The sequence below is a fragment of the Microplitis demolitor genome, chromosome 4, assembly GCF_026212275.2.
Source record: "Microplitis demolitor isolate Queensland-Clemson2020A chromosome 4, iyMicDemo2.1a, whole genome shotgun sequence".
Classification (NCBI taxonomy): domain Eukaryota; kingdom Metazoa; phylum Arthropoda; class Insecta; order Hymenoptera; family Braconidae; genus Microplitis; species Microplitis demolitor.
Window position 1 is genome coordinate 14,067,531 of NC_068548.1, and position 27,903 is coordinate 14,095,433.

A 27,903-nucleotide genomic window follows, 5' to 3' on the forward strand; every position below is an offset into this window, starting at 1 on the left:
ATTATTGTTAAACTATTTATAGTTGACTTTGGCAGACATTTATAATATTCAGCTATAATTGTGTATATATTTTATATTTTTTATACAAGGCTTTGTTATCAAATTTTCAGTTATAAATTATGTGTTATTTATTTTAACAGCTAATAGAATTTAATTGTTTATAAAAAAAAAAAATAAAAACTTCAAATATTGATTAGCCTTTTTTTTTTTTTTTTTTTTTTTTTTTTTTTTTTTTTTTTTTTTTTATAGAAAAATAATTATTCATACAAAAATAGCGTGATATTAATTAAATTTATAAATAATACGAGAATGCTGAGGCAGTCTTGATTTGTGCTCACTATCAGCATAGTTTATATAATAATTGTCAGCAGTTATAACACCTGATATCTATTTTAAATACGATATAACACAATAGAGTTTTTGTTTAACAATTAAATCTAACTTTGTTTTGTTTGTTTTTTTAATACGATTTTTAACAGCACGCTGGTGGTTTTTCATGTATTCCATGAGCAATAGAAGTGGCAAGTGACTCTTCACTTGATGGCGTAAGAGGAAAATCGGAATCAAAGCTACCTATTCCAGAGCTTGGTGAATCTTGAATTCTTAGATTCGATGTATGATGTTCACCATTATTTAATCTTAAAATATTAAAATATGATAACGATAAATAATATCTATGAAATTACATTATAAATAATATTTTAGATTTTACCTTACAAGACCGAGGGCAATGGATTGAAAAACTCTTAGGATTCCTTCGTCATGAAGTACAGAAGTTTCATAATAACTCGCACCAATTAATGTTGCATATTTTCGAGCCTCTTCTGAGTCAACTTTACGTTGATCTAAAAGATCATTTTTATTTCCTACAACAACTAATACCATTGGTCCTTCAACATTTCTTTGTAATTCAGTTACCCATGACTTAACAGCTGTAAATGTATTGTACTGTGTAATATCGAAGACTAAGAGAGCAGCATTTGCATTTCTATAGTACATTGGCGCCATTGACTTAAATCGTTCTTGTCCAGCTGTATCCCAAATCTGTAAATATATTTAATCAATTATTTCGACGTGGATTATTAAACATTTAAAATTATTTAAATAAATCAATTACCTGGATTTTGACTCTTGTGTTATCTACATTTAGATTACAATTAAAAAATGATGCGCCAATTGTTGGACTAGCATATGGATTAAATAACTTGCCTGAGTATCGGCTAATCATACTAGTTTTGCCGACACCTATTGTAATCAAAAATTATTATTTATTTATGTTTTTTGGTCACTGAAATTTTGAATAAAATAATACGTAAAATACGCAATGACATAATACATTATTAAAATCTTTGTTTAAAAATCTGTTAGCTGAAGTACGTTTTGTCAAAAACACTTTTGTTACAAAGTTTTGTTGAAATAAAAATTGTTTAAATCTGACCTCCGATTAATCCGTCACAAAATGGCACAAATATTAAAAAATAAAAGATAAATAATTTAATTTACGCGATTATAATAACATGTTTTAATAATAAACATTTTTTAATCTATGTCATAAAATAATTGACTTAGTGTTATTAACAATATAAATAAATATATTGTGATATAAATATCGATATCTGAATGATAACATACGCGTATAGTAATTAGTATTTTAATCAAGTTCTTTTAAAGAAATAAAAAAAAAATATTCAACATTCAATTTACTAAATATATAATTAATTTATAAACAAAATAGTATTAATTAAATAATTGATTATATTTAAAAGGTAATTAATTAATATCATTAAATATAAACTTGTAAATCTTAATACTTATAGACTAATATTATATGTTATGAATAATTTAATAAAAAAATATTATATAAACTTTCTATATTATTCAAGTGATAGTTAAAACGATAATTGTCATCTATTAATAGAGTCATTTGATAAGAAAAATTAATTTGTCAATTATTACACTGTGATAAAAAAAAAAAAAAAAAAAAAAAAAAAAAATGATCTTGGCAATATCAGACATCCGACAAGTTTTAAGTTTATATAAATATGTTAAATACTATTTTTAAAAATGAATAAAAATAATTGGAATTAAAATATCTTTCTGTTAATTTTTGAAAAAGAATTTGTCGATTTGTAATGATCTTAAAGTTAGCAGACAATCAAAAACTTTTTTGACTTTATATAAAATTAAAAAAACTATATGTGCAATTCATTTAAATAATTTTTTTTTTAATAATTTATTTTTTTTTTAAATCAAAAAATTGTTAGAAGTCGGGTAGTTTCAGTATCGTGGTTTGTATTTGTGTTGTTATGATAAAAATGGGACGTCGCGTCAATGCTGTAAAAATATCTCGTGTTTATTAAATATTTAAAATATAAATATTTGCACTTAAAATTTTTTTTTATTTGTAACATAAAAATATGAATATTTTTTTATCATGATGAAAAAAAAAGAGATATTTATAATAGTTGATAAATGTGTTAATATTACACATGTCGAGAATAATTAAAATAATCTTCATTTACATTCTTAAACAGATAATCTTAAAATATCTACGATGTCCAGTCGTTGACTTGCTGATAACATCCCAATACGTAATATTAATTTTAAGTTTTACTCACTAACACATGCAACAATATGTTAAATATTATTTTTTTATTTTTATGTCCGAAAATGAATATTTTTGGTTAATAGATTTAAAAGAAAAAGAAAAAAGTAAAGCATACCTTGAGAACCAAGAACAACTAATTTTCCATCAACTACATTCATGATGATTACCTCAAAACAATTCACTACATACTAAATCCTAAATCACAGGTTGATTATGTCAAGAGTTATTGATTATTGTGACCTTAAGGACCTGTAATAATGAATTTTAAATTTTATAAATATTTTGTTTACGTACATTTATCACTTTAGCATTTAAATTTTATGATCTATATCACTATTTATGATATTGTTGTTGTCGATGAGTTTACTAACCTTGTGACGAATGTGACGATTCAATACCACGACAAAAAATGACTCGTGCGCATTCTAAAAATATATACATGTATTTAACAGTCATGTTTACATTTTATTATTACACTGTGTACTCACACAGAGATAATAAATTTTTATTTGTAAAATAATAAGGGGCTAGAGACATCTAGTAATGATACATACATATATTAGAAGCAAAGTAGCAGATGATAATGAAGGAATTCTGTATGAATTCCATACATATATATATATATAACCGAATTTTTCAAATTCGAATATTACTTTTATTGACTAAATACTCCAAACTGTAATTAGTAATTAGTAATTACGTCTTAAATATTGTCACTCGAATAGAGAGAACGTCATTTCGTCATTCATCAATTCGTCGATTCGTCGTTAAACCGATAACTCGATAACGCGTGAAACGGTTTTTGTATGATGACGCATAAAAATATTAAAAACAAATATTTAAATAAAAAAAGATTAAATAATTTGTGGAAGTTAAAAATATTATTTAAATAAATAAAAATGTCTTTAATAAAACTTGAGAGCAACGACAATCAGATTTTTGAGGTTGACATCAAAGTTGCTAAGATGTCGGTGACCATAAAAATAAAAATAAAAACCATGTTGGAGGATCTTGGTTTGGGAGATGAAAAATGATTAAATGACAATATTCGGATGATCAACTGGTATCCCCATCTAATATCGACGCCAGAATCTTTAAAAAAGTTATTGAATGAGTATCACAAATGACAATCCACCGATTTCTGAAGATGACGAAAACCAAGAGAAGAAGTGCGATGATATCATTGACTGGGCTTCTGACTTGCTTAAAATTTAAAAATTTACCAGCCATCTCTTCGCCATCATCCACGCTGCCATAATTATAGACTTAAACCTGTCGCCAATGAAAATTCCTGTTATCAATGACGATATTGTCAAAGTAGAAGATAAATGGTCCAAAGAGAAAGATGAAGATACGAATAAGGAGAATAACCAATGAGAAAGTAATGTCTAAGCTTAAATATAACTTAGTATATTTGTGTCACTCGAATAATTAAAATTTTACGAAAAAGTTTGCCTTGCACATTTTTTCGGAAGCTGTAGAAAAAAATTTGGTTCGTTTGGCCCAGCCTTAAATTTAAATATATAATTTTTTATTTCTTTGATTAATCGAATTACCTCATGGTTTCGATAAATTTTTTTATCTTTAACACTTTCCTGGTACTGATACAATTATACTAAAATCAGAGAAGCTGATGGCAATATCTTTCCATATAAGTCTTTACTCGTAAAAAAGAAGAATGTTTCTTTAAAGTTCCGGGTAAATAAATTTATTAAACTACATTAAAAATTATTTTAATTACGCTTTTAGCATTATAATAATAAAACGATTATAAAACAATACTAGTATTTAAAAAAAAATTATTAATTCAGTATAAAAATAAATTAAAATTAAATCAAAGTCCAATATCATTTTTTTTCTCTTTCTCTCTCTCTTTATACATAATAATTTGTATGAATATATAGCTTTTGTTAGGAAGATGTTTTCATTATGATAATAGGAAAAAATATAATAATAATAATAATAATAATAATAATAATAATAATAATAATAATAATAATAATAATAATAATAATAATAATAATAATAATAATAATAATAATAATAAAGTGAACTTTAAAAAGTAGATCTATATATTTATAGTAGAGATTTAAATTTTGACTATATAGGTATTCAATATTAGATTGGTGGTGGTTGATTAAATTATATACAACTGCCTTTCCTCTGTGATTTCAGTAATCAGACCAATCAACGATCCTACTCGAATTAATATTTTCTATTATTTAAGCTGAAAAAGTATGACCCTTAATTGGTATGAGCCGCAAGGAGATGGTAGCTTGAGCTTTAGAATAAATCAAAGCTTATTCAGCATTCATGTGGAAAAAACGCGTATTCTTTATTATAAGTATTGGTGAGTTTTTATTTTTTTTTAACTTTTTCTTCCATCTTGACAAATTCATTACTCTTTTAATGAATTAATTCTTTTTTTTGCTGAAAATCTATTTCTTCGGTTTTTATATTCTAGAAAAGTCGTGCATCTTTCTTACGGCATCATTTTTTGTATACGAGCTAAACAAAGTCGCGCATAGTTAAATTAATTAAACATTAATATTTGAGTGTAAAAAATGCGCGTTGTTTTTTTTTTTTTTTTCATTTTTTTTTACTAATAATTGAATTCAATTCAAAGCGTAAAAAGTTTTTATATCATTAGAATAATTGATAATTTAAATTTAATTATTTTATTGACGCTGACTGTTGTACGAAAAATGTAAAGAATTCGGTTCTTTGTTTCAAAGTTAAGTAGTTCCGGGTATTTTATTAATCCATAATCGGCTTTTATTCTTTTCAATTCCATTATAATTTCTCATTAATAGTAATAGGATATATAAAATACCACGAATTTTCTAATCAAATAAAAAAAAACTGAAGGTTCAATTTAATACTTACAATAATTATTATAGATTATAATTATATAAAGTAAACATATTTAATAAAATTTATTTTTGTGAATATTTATGAATTTTTTTTTTCTTGCTCTTTTTAAAGTTTCTATTTAGCTCGAAAATGACCGGTAAAAGCCGAGGAAGGGCAAGTCCGACACCCCAACAACCACTTCAAGGAGCTTGGGCACGCCATCCAGGACCATCTTCAACCCCTGATACATCCCAAGCATATGGACCTCCACTGGTAAACTAATAAATAATTATCATTATAACCATTCATTATTATTATGCCTCCTTGTGGATAGACTGCTATAATCTAAGGTGCAGGCCAAATATTCTCGTTCACAGAGTGTAGATGAGTCCATCCGTGGACCAGCACCCGCTGAGAATATTTGTACAGATAATCAGCGACCGGGACTTGATCGTCGAGGATCTCCTACATCTAATGTTCGACCAGTTGGTATGAAAAATACTTATCTTATTTAATTTTATCTATCAAATTAAAAAATATTAAAAAAAATGTAAAATGTAATAAAATTAAATTAAACAATATAATATAAAATTTTTCTAGGAGCTAGGCGTGATACATCATCGTCATCGTCATCAAGCAATGTTGGACGTGGAGCATCGCGTGCAAGGAAATTACAGAATGCAGATCTTTTGAATTCACGGCCAGCTCATGTTAAATCATCAAAGAAAGGTTTTTACATATTTTTTATATAAATTTACTTATATTTTTATCAACATTTTTTTTAACGATTATATCGATGATGATATAATGATTATAGGAGCAGGTGGTAACGCAATAAAATTGCAAGCCAACTTCTTTAAGATTTTGAGCGCTCCAGATTGGTGTTTGTTACAATATCGCGTCGATTTCGCTCCCGAGGAAGACAGAACTGTCGTTCGCAAAGGGCTGCTTCGTCTTCATAAAGAAAGATTGGGAATTTATATGTTTGATGGTAGTGTTATGTATACTTGTAATCGCTATCACGGAGTTTCTAGAACAGTGGTAAGTTTTTAATTCATTTTAAAATTTTAATGTACTTTGTGTGATTGTTTTTTTTTATTGCAGTCAATGGAATTATTTTCGGAACGACAATCTGATAGTACAAAAATAACAATCAGTATTCGATTAGTAGGAGAATTAGCCAAGGGTGATCCGCACTATCCACAATTTTTCAACATCATCGCTCGTAAAGGATTGGAGCATCTCCGTCTCCAATTAGTTGGACGCAATTATTTCGATGCTCGTGCAAAAGTAAATTTTTATTTAATTATTTAATATTAATACAACATTTTTTATATAATAATTTCATAAAATTAATCATAATTTTTTTTTTTTGTTTTTTTTCATTATTTTAGGTAGAAATTCCTGAATACAGGTTCGAATTGTGGCCGGGTTATCAGACATCAATTCGTCAACATGAACGTGAGGTTCTGATGGGAGTGGAAATCACCCACAAAGTAATGCGTCAAGATAATTTATTGGATATCTTGAGTAGAATTCGTGCTAATGCTCGTGGTGGTGATGTTCAAGTGAGTTTAACAGGATATTTTTTAATATATTTATTATAAATTTCATGTAAGTGATTATTATTTATTTTTAGGGGGCCTGCAAAGCTGAAGTAATCGGAATAACAGTATTGACTGGCTATAATAATAACACCTATCGCATTGATGATATTGATTTTTCAAAAAATCCAACATCAACATTTAAAATGGGAAAGGATGAAACGCCAATTAGTTACATGGACTACTATCGTAATAAATACGGCATTAATATTAGCAATCGATCACAACCTCTTTTTGTTGCTCGTTTACCTCTGCGAGATCGCCGGGCTGGAAAAGACGAGTTACTTTATTCGATTCCTGAACTCTGTCGGGCCACCGGTAAAATTTTTATCTTATTAAGAAACAATAAAAAAATAATAATAATAATAAATTAAATTAATGACTTTTTAAATTTATTTTCAGGATTGACTGATGAAATGCGTACTGACTACAAGTTGATGGCAAAGTTAGCGACATTCACTCGTCTTACGCCTGACAGACGTATTGAAAGATTGTTGCACTTCAATAAACGGTTACAAGATGAACCAACTGTTGTTGAAGAGTTTCGTCAGTGGAATTTAAAATTGGATACTAAATTGGTTGAAATTCCCGCCCGGGTAATAACTTCAGAGAACATTATTTTTGGAAACATGAAACAATCAGCTACTCAAACTGCTGATTGGACTCGACATTTCCGCAGTGCAAGGCTAATTGTCTGCACTAAATTGTCTGATTGGATTCTCATTGTTCCCGAACGTGCCAGACTTGATGCAAAGGTAAGATTTAATGTCTTTCTCTTATATTATACATTTTTTTTTTTTTAATTATTTTTAACAAATTTTGAGTTTTAATTATATGCTTATAAAATAATTACAGACATTTGTTAGCAACATAATTAAAGTTAGTCAAGGAATGTCATTCGTAATTAGCCAGCCTCAACTCCGTGAAATTCGTAATGATTCGGCTCAATCGTATGCTGAAGAATTAGAGCGTGTGATGAGCCGCTCAGTTCCACAACTTATTTGCTGTATTTCAGCTAGATCACGCGCTGATGTTTACTCAGCTATCAAGAAAAAGTGCTGTCTTGATCGTCCTGTTCCAAGTCAAGTTATACTTCAAAAAAATTTAGCATCTAAAGGAGCCATGTCAATAGCTACTAAAATAGCAATACAGATAAATTGTAAGATTGGTGGCGCTCCTTGGAGTATTGACTTTGGAATGTCAGGATTGATGGTGGTTGGATTTGATGTTTGTCACGATCCTAATCAGCGTGGAACTGACTTTGGTATGTTATTTTATTATTATTACAAGAATAAAACTACTGAAGAATTGAATTAAATAATTAAATGAATTGTTTTCAGGTGCTATGGTTGCATCACTTGATCGCGGAATGACTCGATACTTTTCGGCTGTCAGCGCTCATCGTAGCAATGAAGAATTGACCAATGAATTCAGTGTCAATATGATAAAGGCGCTTCGTAAATATTCTGACTTAAATGGAGGTAAACTTCCCTCCCGTATTGTCGTCTATCGTGATGGTGTAGGTGATGGACAGATTCCATACGTATTGGAACACGAAGTAAATCATCTCCGTGAAGCTCTTGCCAAGTTCTATGGACGTGCCGAACTAGTAAAACTAGCTTTCATCATCGTCACAAAACGTATCAACACACGATTGTTTTACAATCGTCGTGAAAATCCACCACCAGGTACTGTTGTAGATGATGTTATTACAAACCCATGGAGATACGATTTCTTTATCGTGTCTCAATGTGTAAGACAAGGATCTGTCTCACCTACTGCTTATAATGTTATTTTTGACAATGTTGGGTTGGATGTGTCTAGTATCCAACGGTTGACATTCCAGTTGACTCACATGTATTTCAATTGGAGCGGAACTGTCAGAGTGCCGGCACCTTGTCAGTACGCTCACAAATTAGCATTTTTAGTTGCTCAAAGTATTCATCGATCACCAAGTAGCCACTTGGAAAGTCTTTTATACTTTTTATAAAGTATTTTCAGCAAATTAAAGACGAGAAATAACCATTTTATTTCTCTTTAATTATATTCAGATTAATTTACTTATCAGTAATCAATATTCACTATTTTTATTTATATTTTTTTTTTATTTTTATTTTTATTTTATATTTATATTTTTTTTTTGTATTTTTTGCATTTTATATTTATATTTATATATCTATTCTAATGGGAAATTACAATAATTTAGTACTTTTATGTACTAAAACCTTTACGAAAATCGAATTACTTATATACATGTATGTATTTTTTCTATTTTTATAATTATCTATTTGTTATTTTTAATAATTGAGAAAGTTTAACAAGACAAAACTTATAACATAAATCCTATCAAGACTAAACTAGTTATCAAAAAATTGTTTTTGATATATTAAGATATTTACTTTAAAAAAAAAAAATAAATAAAATAGAATATTTTTTTGTATCTTATTTATAGTTACAATGAAAATTGACTGTAATTAATATAGTTATTAATAGGCTAACAAATAATTTGTTATATTTAATTATGTTAAAATTAAGGATAAAAAATTCATAAAAATTATGAAGCAGAATATATTTTGATATATTAAATTTTGTTTAAAATAAAATTTTGTTAAAAAGTTTATATGCTTTTATTTTTTTTATTTCCATTAGCAAGTATTTGTAAGTTTAAATTTAAAAATTCCTTTTTTAATTTAACGATTCTGTGAAATTAGCAACGCATTAAATTTTAAAAACTGTTAAAAAAATTAAATTTTATGATTTATAAATTTTAATATAGTTTTTATAAATCTGAAATTACTGACATCAAAAATTTTGATAATAATTGTTTATTTCGTGTAAAATATAAATTCTGTGGTTTTAAAATTAAGATGAACATCGATTGTTTCATCATTTAAAAGTTTAAAATGTACATGATAAATAATTAAACTTAAATATAAATTGACAAAATTAATTTAAAAAACTTTTTAGTACTTTATACAAAACAATAGTGTTTAATGCTTATTGATAATTATCATTAAAATTGACAATAATATAATGTAATGACTTAAAAACACTTAATTTATATTTTTATATTTATAAAATTTTGAGTATTTTATGGGGAAAATCGTGGCATCCAAGAGTGGACACGACGATGACGACCAAGGTTGCATCTGGGTGCAAGCAGAGCCAATAGAGCCAGAGCAGCTCCAAGTAAAGAAACCCCACAAAGTGCCCCGGCAGTAATATCATGCAATGGAGTTCCTGTACGAGGTGACTTAACAGCAAGCAACAATAATCCACCACAGCTGAGTGCTGATAATCCAGCAAGACCTAATCCTGTCCAAGGACGTCGAAGACTGCGGCAAGCTCCTGCCAGTGCACAACATACCCCGCAACCAGCCGCACTATCCAAATAATACCTTTCAAAATAATAAATTCATGTCAATACAATTACAAATATTTTTTCAACATTATATTAACATATAGGAGTGGAAGGAAACAAAGATTTAGTATTTCCTTAAGTTCCCCGTTTTGCCCCTCCTTTCTCTAATAATGATAATAAATAGAATCTAATGTCAAGTAAATTTAAATTCGAACTTTTTAAACCTAAAAAATAGCTGTAGGGGAGAGTGGGGTCAATTGAACCACGGGGCAATTGAACCAGTAAGCTTAAAAAATCGAAAAAACAATAAAAATGAGTCGTCCTCGTGGAATTATATTTCAATACACTAATCCTTAGTCTGACCAACATTTCGAACAAATATGATGATTTAATTTTTAAAAATTCAAGTTTTTGTGTTTTTAGGCATCTGAACTTTTTTTTCAGCTCTCGACAAATTGTTTAATAATTTTTTAATTTTCAAATGTAATCTTAACATTTTTTTTGTAATACCTTCATATATATATATTAGTCATAAATTTCTAACTTTACTTCTAGTGAAATAGTTCTAGAATGTTTTTTTAAAATTAATTATTTCAATAAAATCATATGGGGTCAATTGAACCAGTACTCTCGGGGACGGTTGAACGACACGAATCACACTGTGAGCATCAAACATACGCGCGCATCTTGACAGAATGTGAAAACAAGCTAAACTAACCAAGAAAAAAAATAATTATATTGACAGAAGTTTTTAAAGTGATTGTTTTAACATATAATGTTATATAAAATAATAAATATTATTAGAAGTGTTGTAATTTTAGTTTTAAGCTGTAATGAATAGTAAATTATTCATTAAAGACATTAGTTTGTGGTTCTAATACTCTTGGTTCAATTGTCCCCGACTAGTGGTTCAATTGCCCCCGCAAAGGGGACGATTGAACCATTTGATGCAGTTGTACAATTTCGTATTTATTGAAAATTTTTATCATTTGTCAAGTTATGTGCTTACGAGAAATGATAGTCTATATGATGAATTTTAATTTCGTCAAAAAAAAAATATCTTTTTGCTTTTATTCATATAAAAAAAATGTCAAAGTATTTTTGGTTCAATTGACCCCACTCTCCCCTACGCAACACTACAAAATTACTCAAATGTAGAGAGACATGTAAGACTCGGAGGTAGAATATTCCATATACAATAAAAATAATTTATCATAGAATGCTACATGACTAATAGATAAACGTCAATGATCTTGTTTTACATTTCCCCTTTATAGTATATACTGTAAAAAATTAATTAAGATAAAAATACTCACTGGCGTCCTTGTGTCCATGACAAATAAAGTGCTAGTCCACAAGTCAAAATGCCAACTAATACGAGGATCAAAGGTGCACTTTTTCTTTCATTCTTTTCTAACCCACTGGCTAATGTCGTATTAGCGTCACTGCTTGGTGGTGATAATGGAGGTACCTATAAAAATAATTTAATTAATTTAATTATATAATTATATAATTATATTTAATAAGTATAAATAATAATGAATGATAATGACTTACTACGGCTGTTCTTGCAATAAATGCACTTTCAATACTCTGATACGGATTCCTTTTTAGTTGCGCCTGTGATTCAGAACGTGATGACAATATTTGATACTTTGGTGATCCAATAACCATTGGCATGGACTCGGAGTTTGATTCCAAGAATGCATAACGTGGCGGTGGTTCACTGAATTGCGATAATTCTGTAGGGAAAGTCGCTAAAGATGTTGTTCCACCGCGACGTTGTGAATATCGTGTACGACCACAATTACTCGCTGGACAGATGTCCTGTTGTTCATTAAGGGGAAGACATCTGCGTGCTGAAGGTGTTTCTTTGTTCGGTGTAGACGTTTGGGGAATCCTTAATGGTGATAATGCCCGTTGAGGTGTACCTATTGGCGTTTCTCTTTGACTTGAACCTGCCACTATTCCTCGAGCTAATTTATTCAAATTTTAAAATTAAATTCAGTTATTTTATCAGTTACTAATTTATAAGCAGCTAATAGATTACCTGTTGGCGATGTAGTTGCACTGATAGGCGGAGTAAATTGAGAACCTCCTCTGTGTGGCGTTCCCCGGTCAATTTTACCAGGTGATAAATTACGATCTTCAGATTTAGATCGTGGTTTTCTTGGTGTAGTCAATATCTCGTGTAGTTTTTGCGTTGCAAGATTATTTCTTGATGAAAAACTATTGTTATTATTATTATTTCTTAGCTCTGGCTGAATGCTAACATTATTGCGATCTGGTAATACTGGAGGTTCATCATCTTGCATGGGTACCCTTGCGTAACGTCCTAAAAGTTGAGGGGGTGATTCAATGAATAGACGGTAAATAACCATACAAAATAACAACAAAGACCCGTAATGCTTACTAATGAGTACTTATACGGTTATTATTATTGTAAATGAAGGAAATATATACATATACATGTATACAAGTATACATACCACGAGGGGAAGAATGTCCGGCGTTTATCCAAGAACTGGATTCTACATCTATGGCACCCTCATCTGCAGGCACCAAAGCATAACGGTCATTTCCGTCTTGGCGATAACGACGGACTCTTTGGTTTACATTACGATCCTCAAGAGCTTGCAGCTGCTGTCCATGATAGCTTCCTTGGCGAATGAATTGATAATTTTTACGGTGGTTCATTAATTCAAACCGTGTTAAAGAAGCTCTTCTTTCAAGTCGTGGTTGAGGTGGAGGAGGAGGTTCATCATCTTCAATGTATTCATATCTCGATCGAGTATTCCGATCATAAATAATACATCTCTCCTGAATGATATCTTTCTTTTTATTTTCGTCTAAATAACAATAACGATCAGTTGTTGGTTTCGTATAACGATCTAATTCAATAGCGTCGGGATCAGATCTCGTTGGGAATCCAGGATTAGCGTGTCCCTGGCCATAATTTTGTGGTTGCTGAATGTGAACTGATGTTGTTACCGTAGTTGAGCCCAGTGGTAGAGGCGGAGGTGGCGGAAGTTCATCGGGTTCTTGAAACTGTGGCGGCGGTGGCAATTCATCACCATGATCATCTGGTATCTGCTCCGATTGCCGGCAAAACGATGGATTTGTGTAACAATATCCCGGTATTGATTGTGACATTTTTTTTTATTTAAAAAAGTTTTATTAAAATTATATCAATAACGACGAATGATGATCACCAGAGCACTACTGACTACCGAAGGCCTTCTCCAAGTTTCTAGAGCAAAATTAACAGACTGAATTGGCGCACTGATAAATTGTGTCATTACATTTATTTTACTGCACATTTTTTTATTATTTAATTATTGTAAAATAAAAAATATTAAAACATTTTTAAAAAATACTGTAACTGAAAATAATAAACCGGAGAGTTTGGCGGTTGAAAGTGGACTGGAAAGCTAAATGTGAGTGTGCAGCATTACAGAACAGTGGCAGCTGCACTGGGGCACTTGGTAAGAAAAGAACGAACAGAATGACGGTTTTTAGTTGGCCAGTGGAAGGGACGAGGGGTTGCTTGTCACAGGCATTACAGGGTTCATTCGTAATACGGGTAGGGCCCGGTGTCGTTTCTCCTTACATTGCCCACTACTTCCACTTTGGGATCACCAGGATCACCACTACCCCTACCACTATCGCAACATACGTAACATAATTCTATGCTCACTTTTAATATGTATATAATAAATTTAACTTAACTTGCATTGCTTGTTTACTGGACTTGGAAACATTTCTTCTTTTAAATTTAAAATAAAATAGCTTTACAAAATAACTTTGTCGTCTGTATGGATACAAATTGTTTGAATGAATAAATTGTTGATTAAAGAGAAATTTAAATGAATTAAAGGGACATTGGATGAGAAGTTTGAATAAACCGAGCGTACAGTTGGATTTTGTCAGAGCAGCTGTTTGCGACCGTTGAAATTTTGGGGCGCGTGTCCCGCGTGTGCTCTTCCAGATCGTTCAGATCACACAGCTGCTGTTTTGTGTAAAGATACGTGCGTGTATTGATAGTTAACGGAAGGTACTATCAATCCTCAAAGTTAATCAAATAGATTCAATGACTCATAACAGCTTAAATATATTATAAATATAAATAACACTAGTCAATTTTTATTTCTTCTTTTTATTTTATTTATAAAAAAAAATTATTTTCATTTATTTATTTATTTATAATTATATTCTACAATAATCAGAGACAAACTTCACAACCGGAAGTTGTTTGAAGGTACGCTTTAGTTTATTTAACTGTAATTATTATTATTAAGAATTTTAATTATAATAAATTATTTATTGTTTACTTTACGTTACTTTGTTTATATTTTTTGTATTCTTCAGTCTGCTTAAAAAATATTTATTTTCGAAAAATTATATAATAATTATTCATATTATGAATTGCACATTGATATATTAACATTTGTGCGATAAATTGTGTGTACACATATATGTAGAAAGAAAAAAACAGTAATTAGTTAATATTATTAATATAATTAATTTTTTATTCGCTTAATATTGTCCTTGGTCCATCGCGGCGGGTGAAAATTATTTATCTTTTTTTTAATCAACAACAAATACAATTAACTTTTAATTATTATTAATTACTTCATCTAAGTGCAATACTATGATGGTAATTTTTAGTTTTTAATTTAACTACTCGATTTCATTTATTTTTTTTTTTTATCTACAATGATTTTATAGACAGCCTTTTTTTCTTCACTTTAACTACCGTTGATATTTTATACTGAGAGAAAAAAAATAAAATTCAAGCATTTCTTCTTTAAAATATACATTTTTTTCTCTCAGTCTACGAACCGAAAAAAAGTCATTATAATTATTTGAACGATTTATTTAATTAAACGTTAATTGGACAGACACCGTCGTCGTCTGAGTTTGACTGTTGATCGACATTTTGCCATTCAGAATTATTAATATCATCGACATTATTCGCACAACACTGATGCTCTGGTCTTTTACTAACTACTTTATCGTGTGATAAATCATTATCTAAACTACAAACTTCATTCAATGAATTAGCTAATTCATTATTTTCGTCTTTAACGGCACCTCGATATTCATCTGGCATCTGAGAATTAACTGGATCACGTGAGTAAAAGGAGTAACTCGAGGGTGCATCTAGATAGTCATTGTCTTTAGAAATATAATAACCATAGTGTGCGCCTTGCTGAATAACTTCGTACTGTGCATCCGGAGCTAGAAATCCTTCTGAAGTTGCCATTGTTTCGTCACTGTTACTGTAACTCCGTTCATTGGCATCATCAAGATTTATATCTTGATGCGTCGGCGATGTTTGATTTTGTGGTAATAACGGAAGTGGTAGTCGAGATCGTTTCGAAAGACGTTGTTTAGTCATTCGTGGTGGAATATAATCTGACTGTTGCTGTTGTTGTTGTTGTTGTTGTTGTTGTTGTTGTTGTTGTTGTTGTTGTTGTTGTTGCTGCTGCTGCTGCTGTTCTTGCTGTGTTTCCTCTGTTAACTCTTTGTCAACGGTCAATTCATATAAACTACTTTCTGGTCCACAACAAGAAGAAACATCCCCAAAGTATAATTCACTTTCTGATTGTTTATTGTTGGACATTTGGTTGTTTGATTCTTTTTGAAAAGCGTCATTTTCTACACCCTTCAAATTTCTTCGAGACCGTCTAGTTTTTATTACCGCCCCTTCGAGCGCTCCACTGCACTCTGGCTCTATGGTATTTGATAATTTCTCTGTATTTTCATAGTTATCGGAAGGCGTACAATGTTGTAGGGTTCTCAATTCATGAGAATCACCTAAAAAAATAAAAAAAATAATTCAATTTTTTTTTTGTTATTTTATAAATTTAAAAAACGCAATAAAATTATTATTATTTACCTTCATTGCTATCAAAATTCTCAGGTGATCTTTTAACAGCGACAATTCTCAATGACGGAGGCAGTGGTTGAGCTGGTGATGCACCAGCAGCTGGCGTAGAACAAGTTGTAGATCCAGCAGAAGACGCGACTTTAGGTTCAACTATTTGCGGTCTTCTTGCTGGACTATTGGGATCACTGTAGGGAGGTGGAGGTCCCCATAGAGGAACAGGAGTCTCAAGCACACTGTAAGATCCCGTGCTGGCTGTATAGGAGGTGTTTTGAGCATTAAGGACGGAGTAAGAAGCGTGAGGTTGTCGGGAGTCAAGAAGACCATAGGGATTTTGTATTGCTGTTGTATTTTCTCGTGTTGAATCATTAACTTCGGCGGCTTGTCTCATAGATTGTGCATGGAAACCGTAATTAGAATCGGGAGTTGGTGCTGGACCTCGTGACCGTGACCAGGGTAAGCGCCATCTTCTATTTAAAGAAAATGTGTACAAATATTAGTTATTAGAAAGCGTTAGACGGAATATTAGTTTAATAGTAAATGGAATATTAGATTTAAGTCAATGAGGATTACCTAGACGGTGCTAAGTCAGGATTTGGAGTATATAAATTCCCTGGAGTTTGTGCCCACCAGGGATTAACTCCACCACAATCATTGCAACAACCGCAAGAGCCTACTGGTGCCCCAGCCATATTTGCACCACCTCCATGTCCATACAGAGATCTGCATCTAATTTATCAATAAATGTTAATTTTTAAATAAATAAGTAAATCTATGAATTAAATGTTTACCTTAATTCTAACTGTTCCCAGTACATTTTTTTCTTCTCATGACTGAGTAATTGGTAAACAAGCATACAAGAAAATATGCAAGCTAAAATACCAGCTACAGAAACACCAAATAGTGCTCGTAAACAAGCATACAGAGCACCATGGACAGCTTCACAGTGAGGAGTACCTTCAAAAAGTACACCTTGATCGCCACTGCGACCTTGGAGTGCCCCATAACAAGTGCATGATCTGAAATATATGTAATTATTATATATATGTATATCCATAGGAATTTATTAAAGGGCTTAACTATTTATAAATTCGAGGGTACATATTCAATAGATTTTAAATGATTTAATTCAAGGCTGCCAAGATAACCAGTATGAAAAGGAAAAATAAGCTCATCCTTTATACTATCCCCTTTGACTACTATTTTTTTTTTTATATATATATGAATATTTAACGTCACACTCAAAGTTATAATGAGACCCTTATATTTATACACTATTGACTATATCTTTTTATATCTTTATTAATTACCTTGCACGTGCTGTATAAACACACTCGCGAAGACCTTGTAGCCTTGACATGTGGACGACTGTTGTTGTGACCGTGACGAGAACGCAGACTAGTGCACAAACGACTCCAACTGAACCGCATACTTTCATCTACATTCATTTTAATTATTATAATTATTATCAATTGAAAAATTTTTATAAATATTAAAATTTAAAAATTACCAAAAGACTATATCTATGTTTTCGTCTCGCTAAAATCATCGTAAATAATCCCATCAATATTAACTGGAAAAAAAGAAAGAAAAAAATTATGATTTTATTTTTATTATCTACTATGATAAATTTTATTTTTACCATTGTTCCTGGAATGTATGATGGCACAGTCTCAAATAGTGCAAGACTTGCTGTGTGGGCTGATAATACGGCATGAACCGCGAGGAATAGGCATCCAACAGCGGCACTAAGACCTCCACAGAGACAGCAAAGCACGACATACTTTTTGCAACAACTACCTTCCCCATTATCTGTTCCTGTAAGCAAACCATCGTAAATAAACAATAAGCGACACACTAAAATAAGTATATATAGCTTCTACAACTATTATTTCCGGTTGAGCATTGAGATTACGATGACAACAATAATAAAAATTTATTTTTAAAAAATATTGTATATCGTTGGTCGTTCGATCTTTATCTATGTTTAAATGAAGTGAAAAATCAGGAGACCGCAACAAATTACAATCTAGTCCTCACTTGCTTCTGAATGCTTTCAATTTTTCCAAGGTTTATTTTATACGAAAATACCTGCGTTCGTTTTAAATCTTGGACCTTTTTACCTGCATCTTGTCATTGATCACAAAAGAAAAGGAAGTCGGAGCTAAATATTTCATTGTATAGAACCCATAAAAAAAGAAAAAACTTTTCTCACGCATGAGAATTTATATATATTTATAAATGATTTTAAATTTTTACCTTTTTCCAAAGAAAGAAGAAGAAGTATAAGAAAATATATAAATAAAGATAGATGAGTCTGTTGCAGAATTTTCGGATGAAAAGAAATCTATAATTTAGTTTGGGGAATTTAAAAACGTACCACAAGGATGACGATACTGATTCCGTGGCAAGTGAGTAGTATTATATCCAGTACGTGGTAAATGTGAATGAGAGTGTGGGGTCATTGTGAAAGGATACCCTATTGTTCCTTCCATTGGAGCTTCAGGAGCTAGACGACAGCGTACTATTTGTAACACTGGATAACTGTCCATAACTTTATTTGATAGTGATCTTGAAGAGGACAAAAATGACCCTGATCTAGATCTCAATGAATAAACACTAGCTGCTACATTTCGCGTTTCATTAGATGTTGCTGCAGATACCGATTGCATTTTTGAAATTTATTAATTTGTACTGTATTGCAATTATAATTCCATGGTAAATTATTTATCAACAAGTATCTAAATGCCATAATTTATAGTCACTCACAAAAAAAAATAACATCAAACTTAATTGCACGTGTCCAGTAACGCGGAAATATTATCTCAGAAGTTTTATCAATAACGTTTAAATAGTTATTAAAGACAATAAACATACTGGTAATTTTATTATCACAATTAAATATAATCTTCCAGTTAATAACGAGCCATAATAGTGTCTTGTTGGCGGATAAATCGAAGCTGTCATCACCATGGCCACTCGTTTATCTTTCTTCGAGTTTGCGCGGGACTCTTGATAACAAACTGGTCGATAAAATTTTTTTGTAAACGACAAAAGCGACGCCAGTAAAGCTACAGGGGATGATGGAAAGAACAAGTGTAATCATCAGAGGGATATTCTTTCCCGGGCTCGGGGATGATGTAATCCAAGAGAAGAGGCGGGTGATATTCACCAAAATATCGCGAGTTGGTACAGCAGATTGCATTGGTAACAGTAGCTGGGGTGAAAAATATAAACAAGAACCCTGATAGCCACCCTAACCATAAGTTAACTACAAGCTACTGCCGTATTTTAAAGGTAAGTTAAAAGTAAGTGTTGGAGAGCAAGCAGTTACCTTTAAGTTGATAGTAAATTGTCTGTAATTTGCTATTTAACTTGACTACAAGTATTAACGTCAAACAATGACGTTAAGTTGATTGAAAGTTTCACTTGAAATTGACGGCAAGTTACATTCAAGCTACTGCCGTATTCTGAAGCCAACTTAAAGGAAAGTATTATTCAGCCAAGCTTACCAGAAACTTTCTCGTTAAGTTAGCCGTAAATGTTACACTGCAACACTTGTAGAGCAATGTCTGGCTATCAGTGAATCTAGGCATGATCATCAGTGATTATCAGTACTGACTCTGAATTTCAAGCGGGAATCTTTCCTCTGTTGTTTAGTTTTGATGCTACCAAATTGCCACAGCATGAAATACAACAAATTGTTCTTAATGTATGCAATTGGAATATGGAATGGGTTATCCAGAGCTTGCACACAGATTTATTTCTTATAAAACGATTGCTTATTAAGATGATGATGAATGAAATCGAAAAAAAAATTTGAAAAATCAGTCGACTACGGCCAAATAAATAATTTAAAAAACTATAAAAATATATCGATAAACAAGTGCACTGGTACTTTGAAATATTATTATTATTAGTGTATGGTTCTCTTTAATGAGTTGAAACCCTTATAGATCACATACATATAATGATATATATATATATATATATATATATATATATATATATATATATATATATATATATATATAATATTGGTGATAGTTAGTAGCAGGATATTAAGCAAGTTGATCTTTGCCTTGGAGTTTTAGGGAATCTATTGGATCCTGATGCTTTGATTCATCTGTTAATCGAGTTACTCATCGAGGGTGACCAATTCGCCAATCGAACAGCTAGTTGGATTAAGAGGGGTTGAAATAAAAGATAAAAAAGGAATAAGTGTGAGCGAGTGAGTGAGTGAGTAAGTGAGTGAGAATGAGACGACAAGGGTGAAAAACAAGGCGGTGAATGAGCTTGCAATACGACAGAATCGATCGAGCTATATGTAAAAGCGCTGAACACGGTGGATCGGAAATTGAATTTCTCAGCTAGACAACAAAGAAAAAATTTCATCCATTTTTTTCTTATTTCGCCCTGTTTAATTTTAATATTTATTCATAACTTACTGTCATGATAATCATTAGATAAATTGAAATTATGTAATGAATAAATTTTCATAAACTTCAAATATCGCGCTTATAATAATAATAACAATAATAATAATAATAATAATAATAATAATAATAATAATAATAATAATAATAATAATAATAATAATATGAATTACTTACGTAGATCATACGGTGTTGCATCGCAGCGTCTGTTAGGCCGAGGTGGTGGTCTAGGTGGTAATGCAGGAGGTTGATGAATTCTTGATGTTACTGCAGCTATACTGTTATCATTGTTTTCGCTATCTGGCCCTCGTTTGTCTTGATTACTATACTGCTGGTGCTGGTGATAATGATGATGGTGATGATGATGCGGTTGATGAGTCTGCTGTTGAAGTTGTTCTTGTTGATGATGCTGCTGCTGCTGCTGCTGCTGCTGTTGCTGTTGCTGCTGCTGCAATTGAATTTGTTGCTGTTGCGAATGGTCAATGTGGCAGTGGCATTTATTTTTTGATAAAGTTGTTGACATCTAAAAATTTAAGAATAATTAAATAAAAATATCATAGCGGTATTTTAACGGTAATGATATATAAATAATAATGTAAGTTATTTACTTGGATAGAATCAAAGCCCATAAGAAGTGGACTTTTCGTTTCACGTGCATGAACACTTTGAACACGTTGTGTAGGATTCAGAGCATAAGGCTGCATTGTGTGATTATGCCGGGATAAATTTCGATGCCTCTCAGTCACGCAGTTCTCAAGCGTACCATGATTCCTAATACTAGGCGAGGATGTTGATGATTCACAGGAGATACCAGAGCTGGCACGATGATGATAATTCGCTACAGTGGCGTTGTTAGGTAATGGAGATAGAAGATTGGGAGACAAGGTTGAGCTGGTTGTTGTTGTTCCAGTTACAACTATTGAACACATTGCGTTAATGTCATCACAACTGGATAAACGATCACGATGATTCGATTGAATTGAAGATGACCCATCGTCTTCTCTGATACCGGAATCACAAACAGGGGAACCAGAAGTCGGTCGACCGATTTCATGATAACGATGACATATATTTGGTTGACGATGTTTATCAGCCAGTGGGGATGAATGCTGATGAGTTAATTGACCAGAATTTATTGTACTGTGAAACAAATGACTGTCCTTTGTCGAACCAACTGTTCGATGACGATGAGATGAATGTTGTCGATGTTTAGAAGCTTGTCGTGATGAAGTAACAACTTCCGTAGCGTCTGAACTCGAAGTCATTGGACTCGTTGATCTTTCATCCATGTGTTTATTACTTCTATGTTTTTGATCCTCTATTGTACAATGATAATGACTAGGTTTTTCATTACTACCACCATCATTATTATCATTTATTGATGAATGTGATTGGAGCAAGTAAGGTGATTCGGGAGATAATAAATTTCTACTGCAGTAAGTATTGTTTTGATGATTCAATGGATAATGTAACCGGGATTTCTGTGAATCAAAATCAATACGGTTACTTACTAGTCCAATATCGGTTAGATCTGAAAGATCCATTCGTGTGGTGTATGTTGATTCAGCGGGATAAATTGGACTGTGACTTGGACGTGATCTTGTGTGTTGAATTGAATGTATAGGTGACTCTACACGAAGATTATGCAAATGATTTAATTCTGGTTGCAGTGTCTGACGACTATTACAACTCTTACGATTGTTCCAATTATTATCTTCCCCATCATAATCATGTACTCGAAGATTTCGTGGTTGATTGGTAATATCCGTAATACCACAGCTCGGAGATGTACCTCGTTGAGACATTTTTGTAAACCTGTTTTACGATCCCGTATATGTATATATATATTATAAACACTAACGTCTAATTTAGTTAATTACAAAAGTTGAATTGACGCGGCTCGTTGACCCTCGATTCTCGAATGCTGATCATACTTGTCGGCCCAATGAACCATCCAAAAGGTCCTTGAACGTCGTCATTATTTTAACCGCTGCATCCGGCTACGTCTAGCCAAGCTGTTGCTTTTTCATCTCACAAAACAAAACTTTGATTTTTTCGATATCCATATAATATTCCCATCACTACTCTATATTATAAACATAAACTAATGTTGTAACTTTGGTATTGCACTTAAAAATAGCACAAACGATTCTATTTTTTTTTCTTTATATGATAACTTTTCATCATCACTGAGGTTTATTTATAATAGAGTATAGAGCGTTTGTCATGAATTCTCACGAATAATAATCAACACACAGAGCAAGAAGATGAAAAAGATTAAAAAGAACGAGAGCCAACAACTGAGAACGACTCGACCGATCGCGTAACTGAGTACGTCTGATGGTACAAGTCGGGACAGGAGAAAGAAAAACCGTACAAGTGAAGAAGCGCTGCATCAAGCATCAACCATCAACCGGGAGATATATATAAATATATAAAAGCAAAGACTCTACTTGTACTCCGAATACAAATACGAATTCGAATGGGGCCCCATACACTAACACTCTACACCAATGGGTGAGAGTAAGAAAAAGAAAGATAAATAACAGAGGAAAGAGCGTGAGAGCGTGAGAACGTGAGAGCCAAGAAGTGGGGATTAAAACGAGGGCCTGGTTTGCTAAAGTGGTTGTATTGCTCACAGACTACGGTTAGAATCAGTTGGAATGTGCCTGTACGGACTGTACTGGAATGGTATGAGTTCTTGTGTTCCCTCTGGACCTTACCACCTCTCACTCTCTTCGGGCTCCTTTTCTATATATATAATATCAAGGACTGGCTATATAAAGAGAGGGGAGAGGTTCGTCAAGAAATCAGGTAGAGATTTTACAGCAGCATTCTCTTTGATCCAGAAACTGAGCTTCAGTTTGCTTCAGTCTCGTATTATCTCGAATGATTGTACACATGTGGGCCCTCTCTGATTTCTGTATTTCTCAGAGTTCTCAGTCTCATCTCGTATGCCCCTTATGCCTCAGGCCACCCACATATGTACGTAATTATCGGATCCCAGAGATCAGATCGACCAGATCAAACCAATCATGTTACTTATACTAGTGTAGTGTTATGTATAGTACTTGTTTAAATTTTCTCAGTAGTCTGTTTTTTCAAGATAGATATGCTAGCTTTTTCAGAGAAAATAAATATTATTTTATATAAAGTTATTAATCTAACGATAAAAAAATGTAATTAGATATATCATTAATCATATCTTAATGATAACTGTATGAGTATGAAAAATATATATGTTATGAGAGGGATGAAATTGCAGTTTATTTGAATCGCCTTACAGTTTTCTGCAGTAAGTTATTGGCAATAACGAAAGTGGTAACTTTAAAAGAATACACATGTACGCCAAAAGATGGCATTACTTGATGATTTTTCGCTCGGTAGCTTTCTTTTTGGGATTTTTGTGATTTTGTTTAAACGGAATCTGTTAGGAAAATAATAATTTATCCGCAGGAATTGATTTTTGTCAAGTTGTAAGATCTATTGTAAGAAAAAGAATAAAAAGCGATTGATTTTTTTTACGACTGAATGAAACAACAATCGAGAAGTTGTCGAGTCATGAGAGCGAAAATATGTATCCAATTGGGTTTGGTAAAATTTGTTGCTTCTCTTTTTTATTTGTTTCATAATTTCATCTCTTTTTATCGGTTGGACGGGTTGGACCATTAAGCTCGACGGTGGTCGCCCGGTTACAATGACGATTCGTCAAATCGGGATAAATGTAGTATCAATAACGTCCAGCAGCTGACGCCTAACAACTCCCAGTAGAGAGCTTCCATACACGAATATACGATTCTATACGATATACATCAGACAATCGAATGTCAATATGCTGATATAATCGATACCCATATAATCAACACAATATAAACCATCATATAATTATAAAGTATAAATATTTATATAAGACAAGTTAGTCAGCTCCAACAATGCACCTAATTTTTTAATCTCAATTATTAACAACTGGAAATAGTTGTCGCTGAGGTAAAATGGGCAACAATTGTAGAAAAATAAACTTTTAATTCACTTGACTGTCCAGGCTGATCAACTTGCCCACTTAAAGAACTTTTATTTTTTTTCTCAAAAATAGTGTCTCATTTTGCTCTAGATTTTTAAATAAAGAAATAAGATTTTTGTAGTAATTAAAAAATAATTTATTACCGAGTATTACAGTTTTATTGTATATTATTGATAAATAGAAATGAATGATATAGCTATATAAAAATATTGCCGATGGAATTTATGAAAACGGTTACACGTCCATGTCAGGCAAGCAGGATCTTTTGCTCGACTGACCATCAGCGATTTATCATCGGCAGGCGGTATAAGCTTTTTTTTTCGTCACATACAAATAAATTGGAGATATATAAAATATATGTGTGTATAACACAATATTCAATAACCTTATACGTATATATGTCTATATATAATTCTTTCTAGATTCAAGATACTTGTATACAAGAATCGAAGAAGGAAGCGATCGGCCGATATTAATTTGTCCTAGCTCTTGACTTTCACGTCGATGTTTGCGGATAAATCGTCCAAGGTTTTTTTTTTCTTTTTGGTTTTCTTTTTTTTTTGTATGAGGGTTTAGGGTTTGGTTAAGGTGGAACATCAAGACGGCTGTTTGGGCTCTCCCATCTCGTACCAAGCTAAATAATAAATACGAGAGGCTTCTTCGGGGATACCCCGAGGGTGCCATTAGCGGGGTAAAGGCGCATCTATAGGGGTGTTACGGGACTCGTGTGGACCGTATAAGCCTCTATGACTTGCTGTACTCCTCGGACCTTAGACTCATCTCTATACACTTTTTTATTTTTTTTCTTTACTCAGTAGGAGAAAGAGACGAGAAATAAATGTTGACTTGTTACCGAGTCTAATACACTTAGACAGGATACTAGTACAGACCACGCAAGAATCGAGACAAGTCGCAAAAGAGTCGATGCTTGAGACACTTTTGTTCTGTGTTTATTTTTTTTTCTCTTTGCAATCTTTATATTGAATATATATATACAATATTATACTTATTTAAATCATTTTTTCTTTTTCTATTTTATTTTCTTATCACTTTTTAAACTTTTCAACCGTCATATTGAGCTCGCGGTCAGCCCCGAGGGCTCAAAAAATAATACAAAAAAAACTCGGAAAAGTCCCGGTGCTCATTTAAAGGATACTAACGACGAATTCGAAGAGTTTTACAGGAAGTCAGTGATAATAGAATGTCATTGTGTGCTTGTGAAAAAAATAAACTTTCTTAAACTTAAGAATAAATATCGAATGTAACAATAGAAATATATTCGACACTTTCTTATACCTTTTATTTAACAAAAGTTTTACACAATATAAAACTATATATCTATACATATTTACATTTATAAAATAAAATTTAGCATCATTATAAGTATAAGAGAAAAAAATAAAAAATAAATAATGGAGGAAATGAAAGAAACTGTTGGTGATAAGAAACAAAATATCTATAACTATATTTATATATGTACGCATATATAATTAATGATCGATCCGTGTATGTCGCAACTGGCAAGTATTCATTAGCCACGATAAACCGTAAACGAAAGCAACGTACACCAACGGTGTAGCGTATAATCGAGATTCAGCGGTATTATAGGAAGTACCGATACGGGGTTATAACCGCAGGGTGTTCCTCTCGTTTCTCGATTATTTCCCTGAGAGACCAGAACAACGTATACGTATATATATAGAGAACATCAGCGAATGTAGTCGAGTCTAATGAAGTGAAAAAACGAATGGATGTCCCAGATCTGGGAATGAGAGCAAGAAGCGAACAAGTAAAGGTATACATAGAGTAGGAAAACTAGGTACGGAAGGGTGAAAATATATATATGTATAATATGAAAGCTGGTATATACTATTACCATTACATCTAACTGGTAAAGTTGTAGCATCAGAGTGAGTGGGATACTAAGTATCAATAATTGAGCAGCATGATGGGGTGGTAGTAGGTATAGGGGGTATAGTGGAGATGGGAGTAACGGTAGTGGATGGTGTGTTGGGTGGTGGTTGGCCATTTAGCGGTCGAATAAGAGAGGGGTTGACGAGGCAATAGGGTTGGCTCTCAATGTGTGCAAGGGATATATCGGAGGATGTATCGGTGGGCCGCGGGACCGAGCTGGCCTGTTATCGACATGTCGAGGATGCCTGGCTGCAATTTCGAGAGGGAACATGATCTCTTGCTCTCTCACGCTCAATTCTACCGATTCTACCTCATGTAAGCCTTTTATATACCTGTCTCGCTTCTTTCATACTCGATATGTGGATAACAATAAGGGACCATCCTCTATCATGATACAGATTGAGAAATTCTACAAGGAATTGAAAAATATCATTTTTATTGTCAATAATGTAACCATGCTAAGCTAATAATTGGATACTCTTTCCTATTTTTTAACAGGTTTTAGTCAATATGTTTTATTTATTTATTTTTTTTTTTTTTTTGGTTATTGTATTTAAATTGCTACACGTGATGATGAACAAATAAAACGCTCGGTCTGTGTAAACAGCTCAGTACATATATGTAAATATAAATACAAATATATATGTTACGTTTAAAGTAACTTATGATAATACATTTTTGATTATCCAATAATTAACAAACAAAATATTCTCCATAAGTACACACATTTATAATACTCTTTAAACAAAATATATATTTTATTATAAATTGTTGAAGAAAAATTTTTAAAGCCAGAATTTTATCAACAAGTACAAAAAATAAATAAAATAAAATATTGACGACTACTTGACTAAAAAGTCGTCACACAGCCTGATGTCACAGAAGTCTTGCAGAGTACTAAAGTATACGAGAGGGTTGAAAGCCACACCGGATGTGCAACTGTTTCGCGGTGATCGAGACGCGAGAAGCGTTTCCTCACTCACCTCCTCGCTTTCACGTTTTAACCTCCATTAGTGACCCAAGCCACCCTTACCCTCCCTCTCTTGCTCTCATACTTTCCTCTTCTTCCTTTCTCACTTTCTCTCAGTTTCCTCCGGTAGTTTACCACCATCACATACATATTACCACTTATATATGTATATATACTTAGAAACCGCTTCCTCCCGACAACTTAATGTTATGTAAAAATATCAGGCGGTATCCAAGCCATCCCTTC

The 27,903-nt window shown here is 32.0% G+C and overlaps 4 protein-coding genes across 5 annotated transcripts; 1 reads left to right on the forward strand and 3 right to left on the reverse strand.

Annotated features, from left to right (window-relative positions):
- Nucleotides 1-323: 323 nt before the first annotated feature.
- On the reverse strand, nucleotides 324-3,068 carry LOC103572851 (uncharacterized). Its single transcript, XM_008551645.1, has 5 exons — nucleotides 2,980-3,068; nucleotides 2,724-2,857; nucleotides 1,118-1,245; nucleotides 713-1,044; nucleotides 324-638 (listed from the first exon to the last, which is right to left on the reverse strand). The coding sequence occupies exons 2-5, from the start codon at nucleotides 2,764-2,766 to the stop codon at nucleotides 473-475; spliced, it is 669 nt and encodes a 222-aa protein (XP_008549867.1). The 5' UTR covers nucleotides 2,767-2,857; nucleotides 2,980-3,068; the 3' UTR covers nucleotides 324-472.
- Nucleotides 3,069-4,856: 1,788 nt separating this feature from the next.
- Nucleotides 4,857-9,071, forward strand: LOC103572857 (piwi-like protein Siwi). Its single transcript, XM_014444796.2, has 11 exons — nucleotides 4,857-4,958; nucleotides 5,594-5,734; nucleotides 5,818-5,950; nucleotides 6,062-6,190; nucleotides 6,279-6,502; nucleotides 6,566-6,751; nucleotides 6,856-7,029; nucleotides 7,101-7,383; nucleotides 7,468-7,820; nucleotides 7,921-8,329; nucleotides 8,406-9,071. The coding sequence occupies exons 2-11, from the start codon at nucleotides 5,612-5,614 to the stop codon at nucleotides 9,053-9,055; spliced, it is 2,664 nt and encodes an 887-aa protein (XP_014300282.2). The 5' UTR covers nucleotides 4,857-4,958; nucleotides 5,594-5,611; the 3' UTR covers nucleotides 9,056-9,071.
- A 945-nt stretch (nucleotides 9,072-10,016) lies between these two features.
- LOC103572854 (uncharacterized) lies at nucleotides 10,017-13,869 on the reverse strand. Its single transcript, XM_008551648.2, has 5 exons — nucleotides 12,916-13,869; nucleotides 12,477-12,761; nucleotides 11,984-12,402; nucleotides 11,743-11,897; nucleotides 10,017-10,463 (listed from the first exon to the last, which is right to left on the reverse strand). Exons 1-5 carry the CDS (start codon nucleotides 13,577-13,579, stop codon nucleotides 10,157-10,159), a joined length of 1,830 nt encoding a protein of 609 aa, XP_008549870.1. The 5' UTR covers nucleotides 13,580-13,869; the 3' UTR covers nucleotides 10,017-10,156.
- Nucleotides 13,870-14,690: 821 nt separating this feature from the next.
- LOC103572858 (uncharacterized) lies at nucleotides 14,691-23,234 on the reverse strand. 2 transcript variants are annotated; one of them, XM_053738093.1, is made up of 9 exons: nucleotides 21,361-23,234; nucleotides 20,930-21,275; nucleotides 17,959-18,134; nucleotides 17,827-17,889; nucleotides 17,627-17,754; nucleotides 17,108-17,335; nucleotides 16,890-17,045; nucleotides 16,329-16,783; nucleotides 14,691-16,246 (listed from the first exon to the last, which is right to left on the reverse strand). In XM_053738093.1, the coding sequence occupies exons 1-9, from the start codon at nucleotides 22,555-22,557 to the stop codon at nucleotides 15,309-15,311; spliced, it is 3,687 nt and encodes a 1,228-aa protein (XP_053594068.1). In that variant the 5' UTR covers nucleotides 22,558-23,234; the 3' UTR covers nucleotides 14,691-15,308. The 2 variants fall into 2 exon arrangements, with proteins under 2 accessions (XP_053594068.1, XP_053594067.1); XM_053738092.1 differs by having other exon boundaries at nucleotides 16,329-16,786.
- Nucleotides 23,235-27,903: the final 4,669 nt, after the last annotated feature.

Coding starts and splice junctions, on each gene's coding strand:
- LOC103572851 (XM_008551645.1), bottom strand. CDS start 2,766: ATGAATGTAGTTGATGGAAAATTAGTTGTTCTTGGTTCTCAAG. Junction 1,246..2,723: donor AGTTGTTCTTGGTTCTCAAG/GTATGCTTTACT, acceptor TGATTACAATAG/GTGTCGGCAAAACTAGTATG. Junction 1,045..1,117: donor ACACAAGAGTCAAAATCCAG/GTAATTGATTTA, acceptor ATATATTTACAG/ATTTGGGATACAGCTGGACA.
- LOC103572857 (XM_014444796.2), top strand. CDS start 5,612: ATGACCGGTAAAAGCCGAGGAAGGGCAAGTCCGACACCCCAACAACCA. Junction 5,951..6,061: donor ATCTAATGTTCGACCAGTTG/GTATGAAAAATA, acceptor AAATTTTTCTAG/GAGCTAGGCGTGATACATCA. Junction 7,384..7,467: donor TGAACTCTGTCGGGCCACCG/GTAAAATTTTTA, acceptor ATTTATTTTCAG/GATTGACTGATGAAATGCGT.
- LOC103572854 (XM_008551648.2), bottom strand. CDS start 13,579: ATGTCACAATCAATACCGGGATATTGTTACACAAATCCATCGTTTTGC. Junction 12,762..12,915: donor CGGACATTCTTCCCCTCGTG/GTATGTATACTT, acceptor CTCAACTTTTAG/GACGTTACGCAAGGGTACCC. Junction 12,403..12,476: donor TGCAACTACATCGCCAACAG/GTAATCTATTAG, acceptor TGAATAAATTAG/CTCGAGGAATAGTGGCAGGT.
- LOC103572858 (XM_053738092.1), bottom strand. CDS start 22,557: ATGTCTCAACGAGGTACATCTCCGAGCTGTGGTATTACGGATATTACC. Junction 18,135..20,929: donor TGCAACACCGTATGATCTAC/GTAAGTAATTCA, acceptor GTTTGCTTACAG/GAACAGATAATGGGGAAGGT. Junction 17,890..17,958: donor CATACATTCCAGGAACAATG/GTAAAAATAAAA, acceptor CTTTTTTTCCAG/TTAATATTGATGGGATTATT.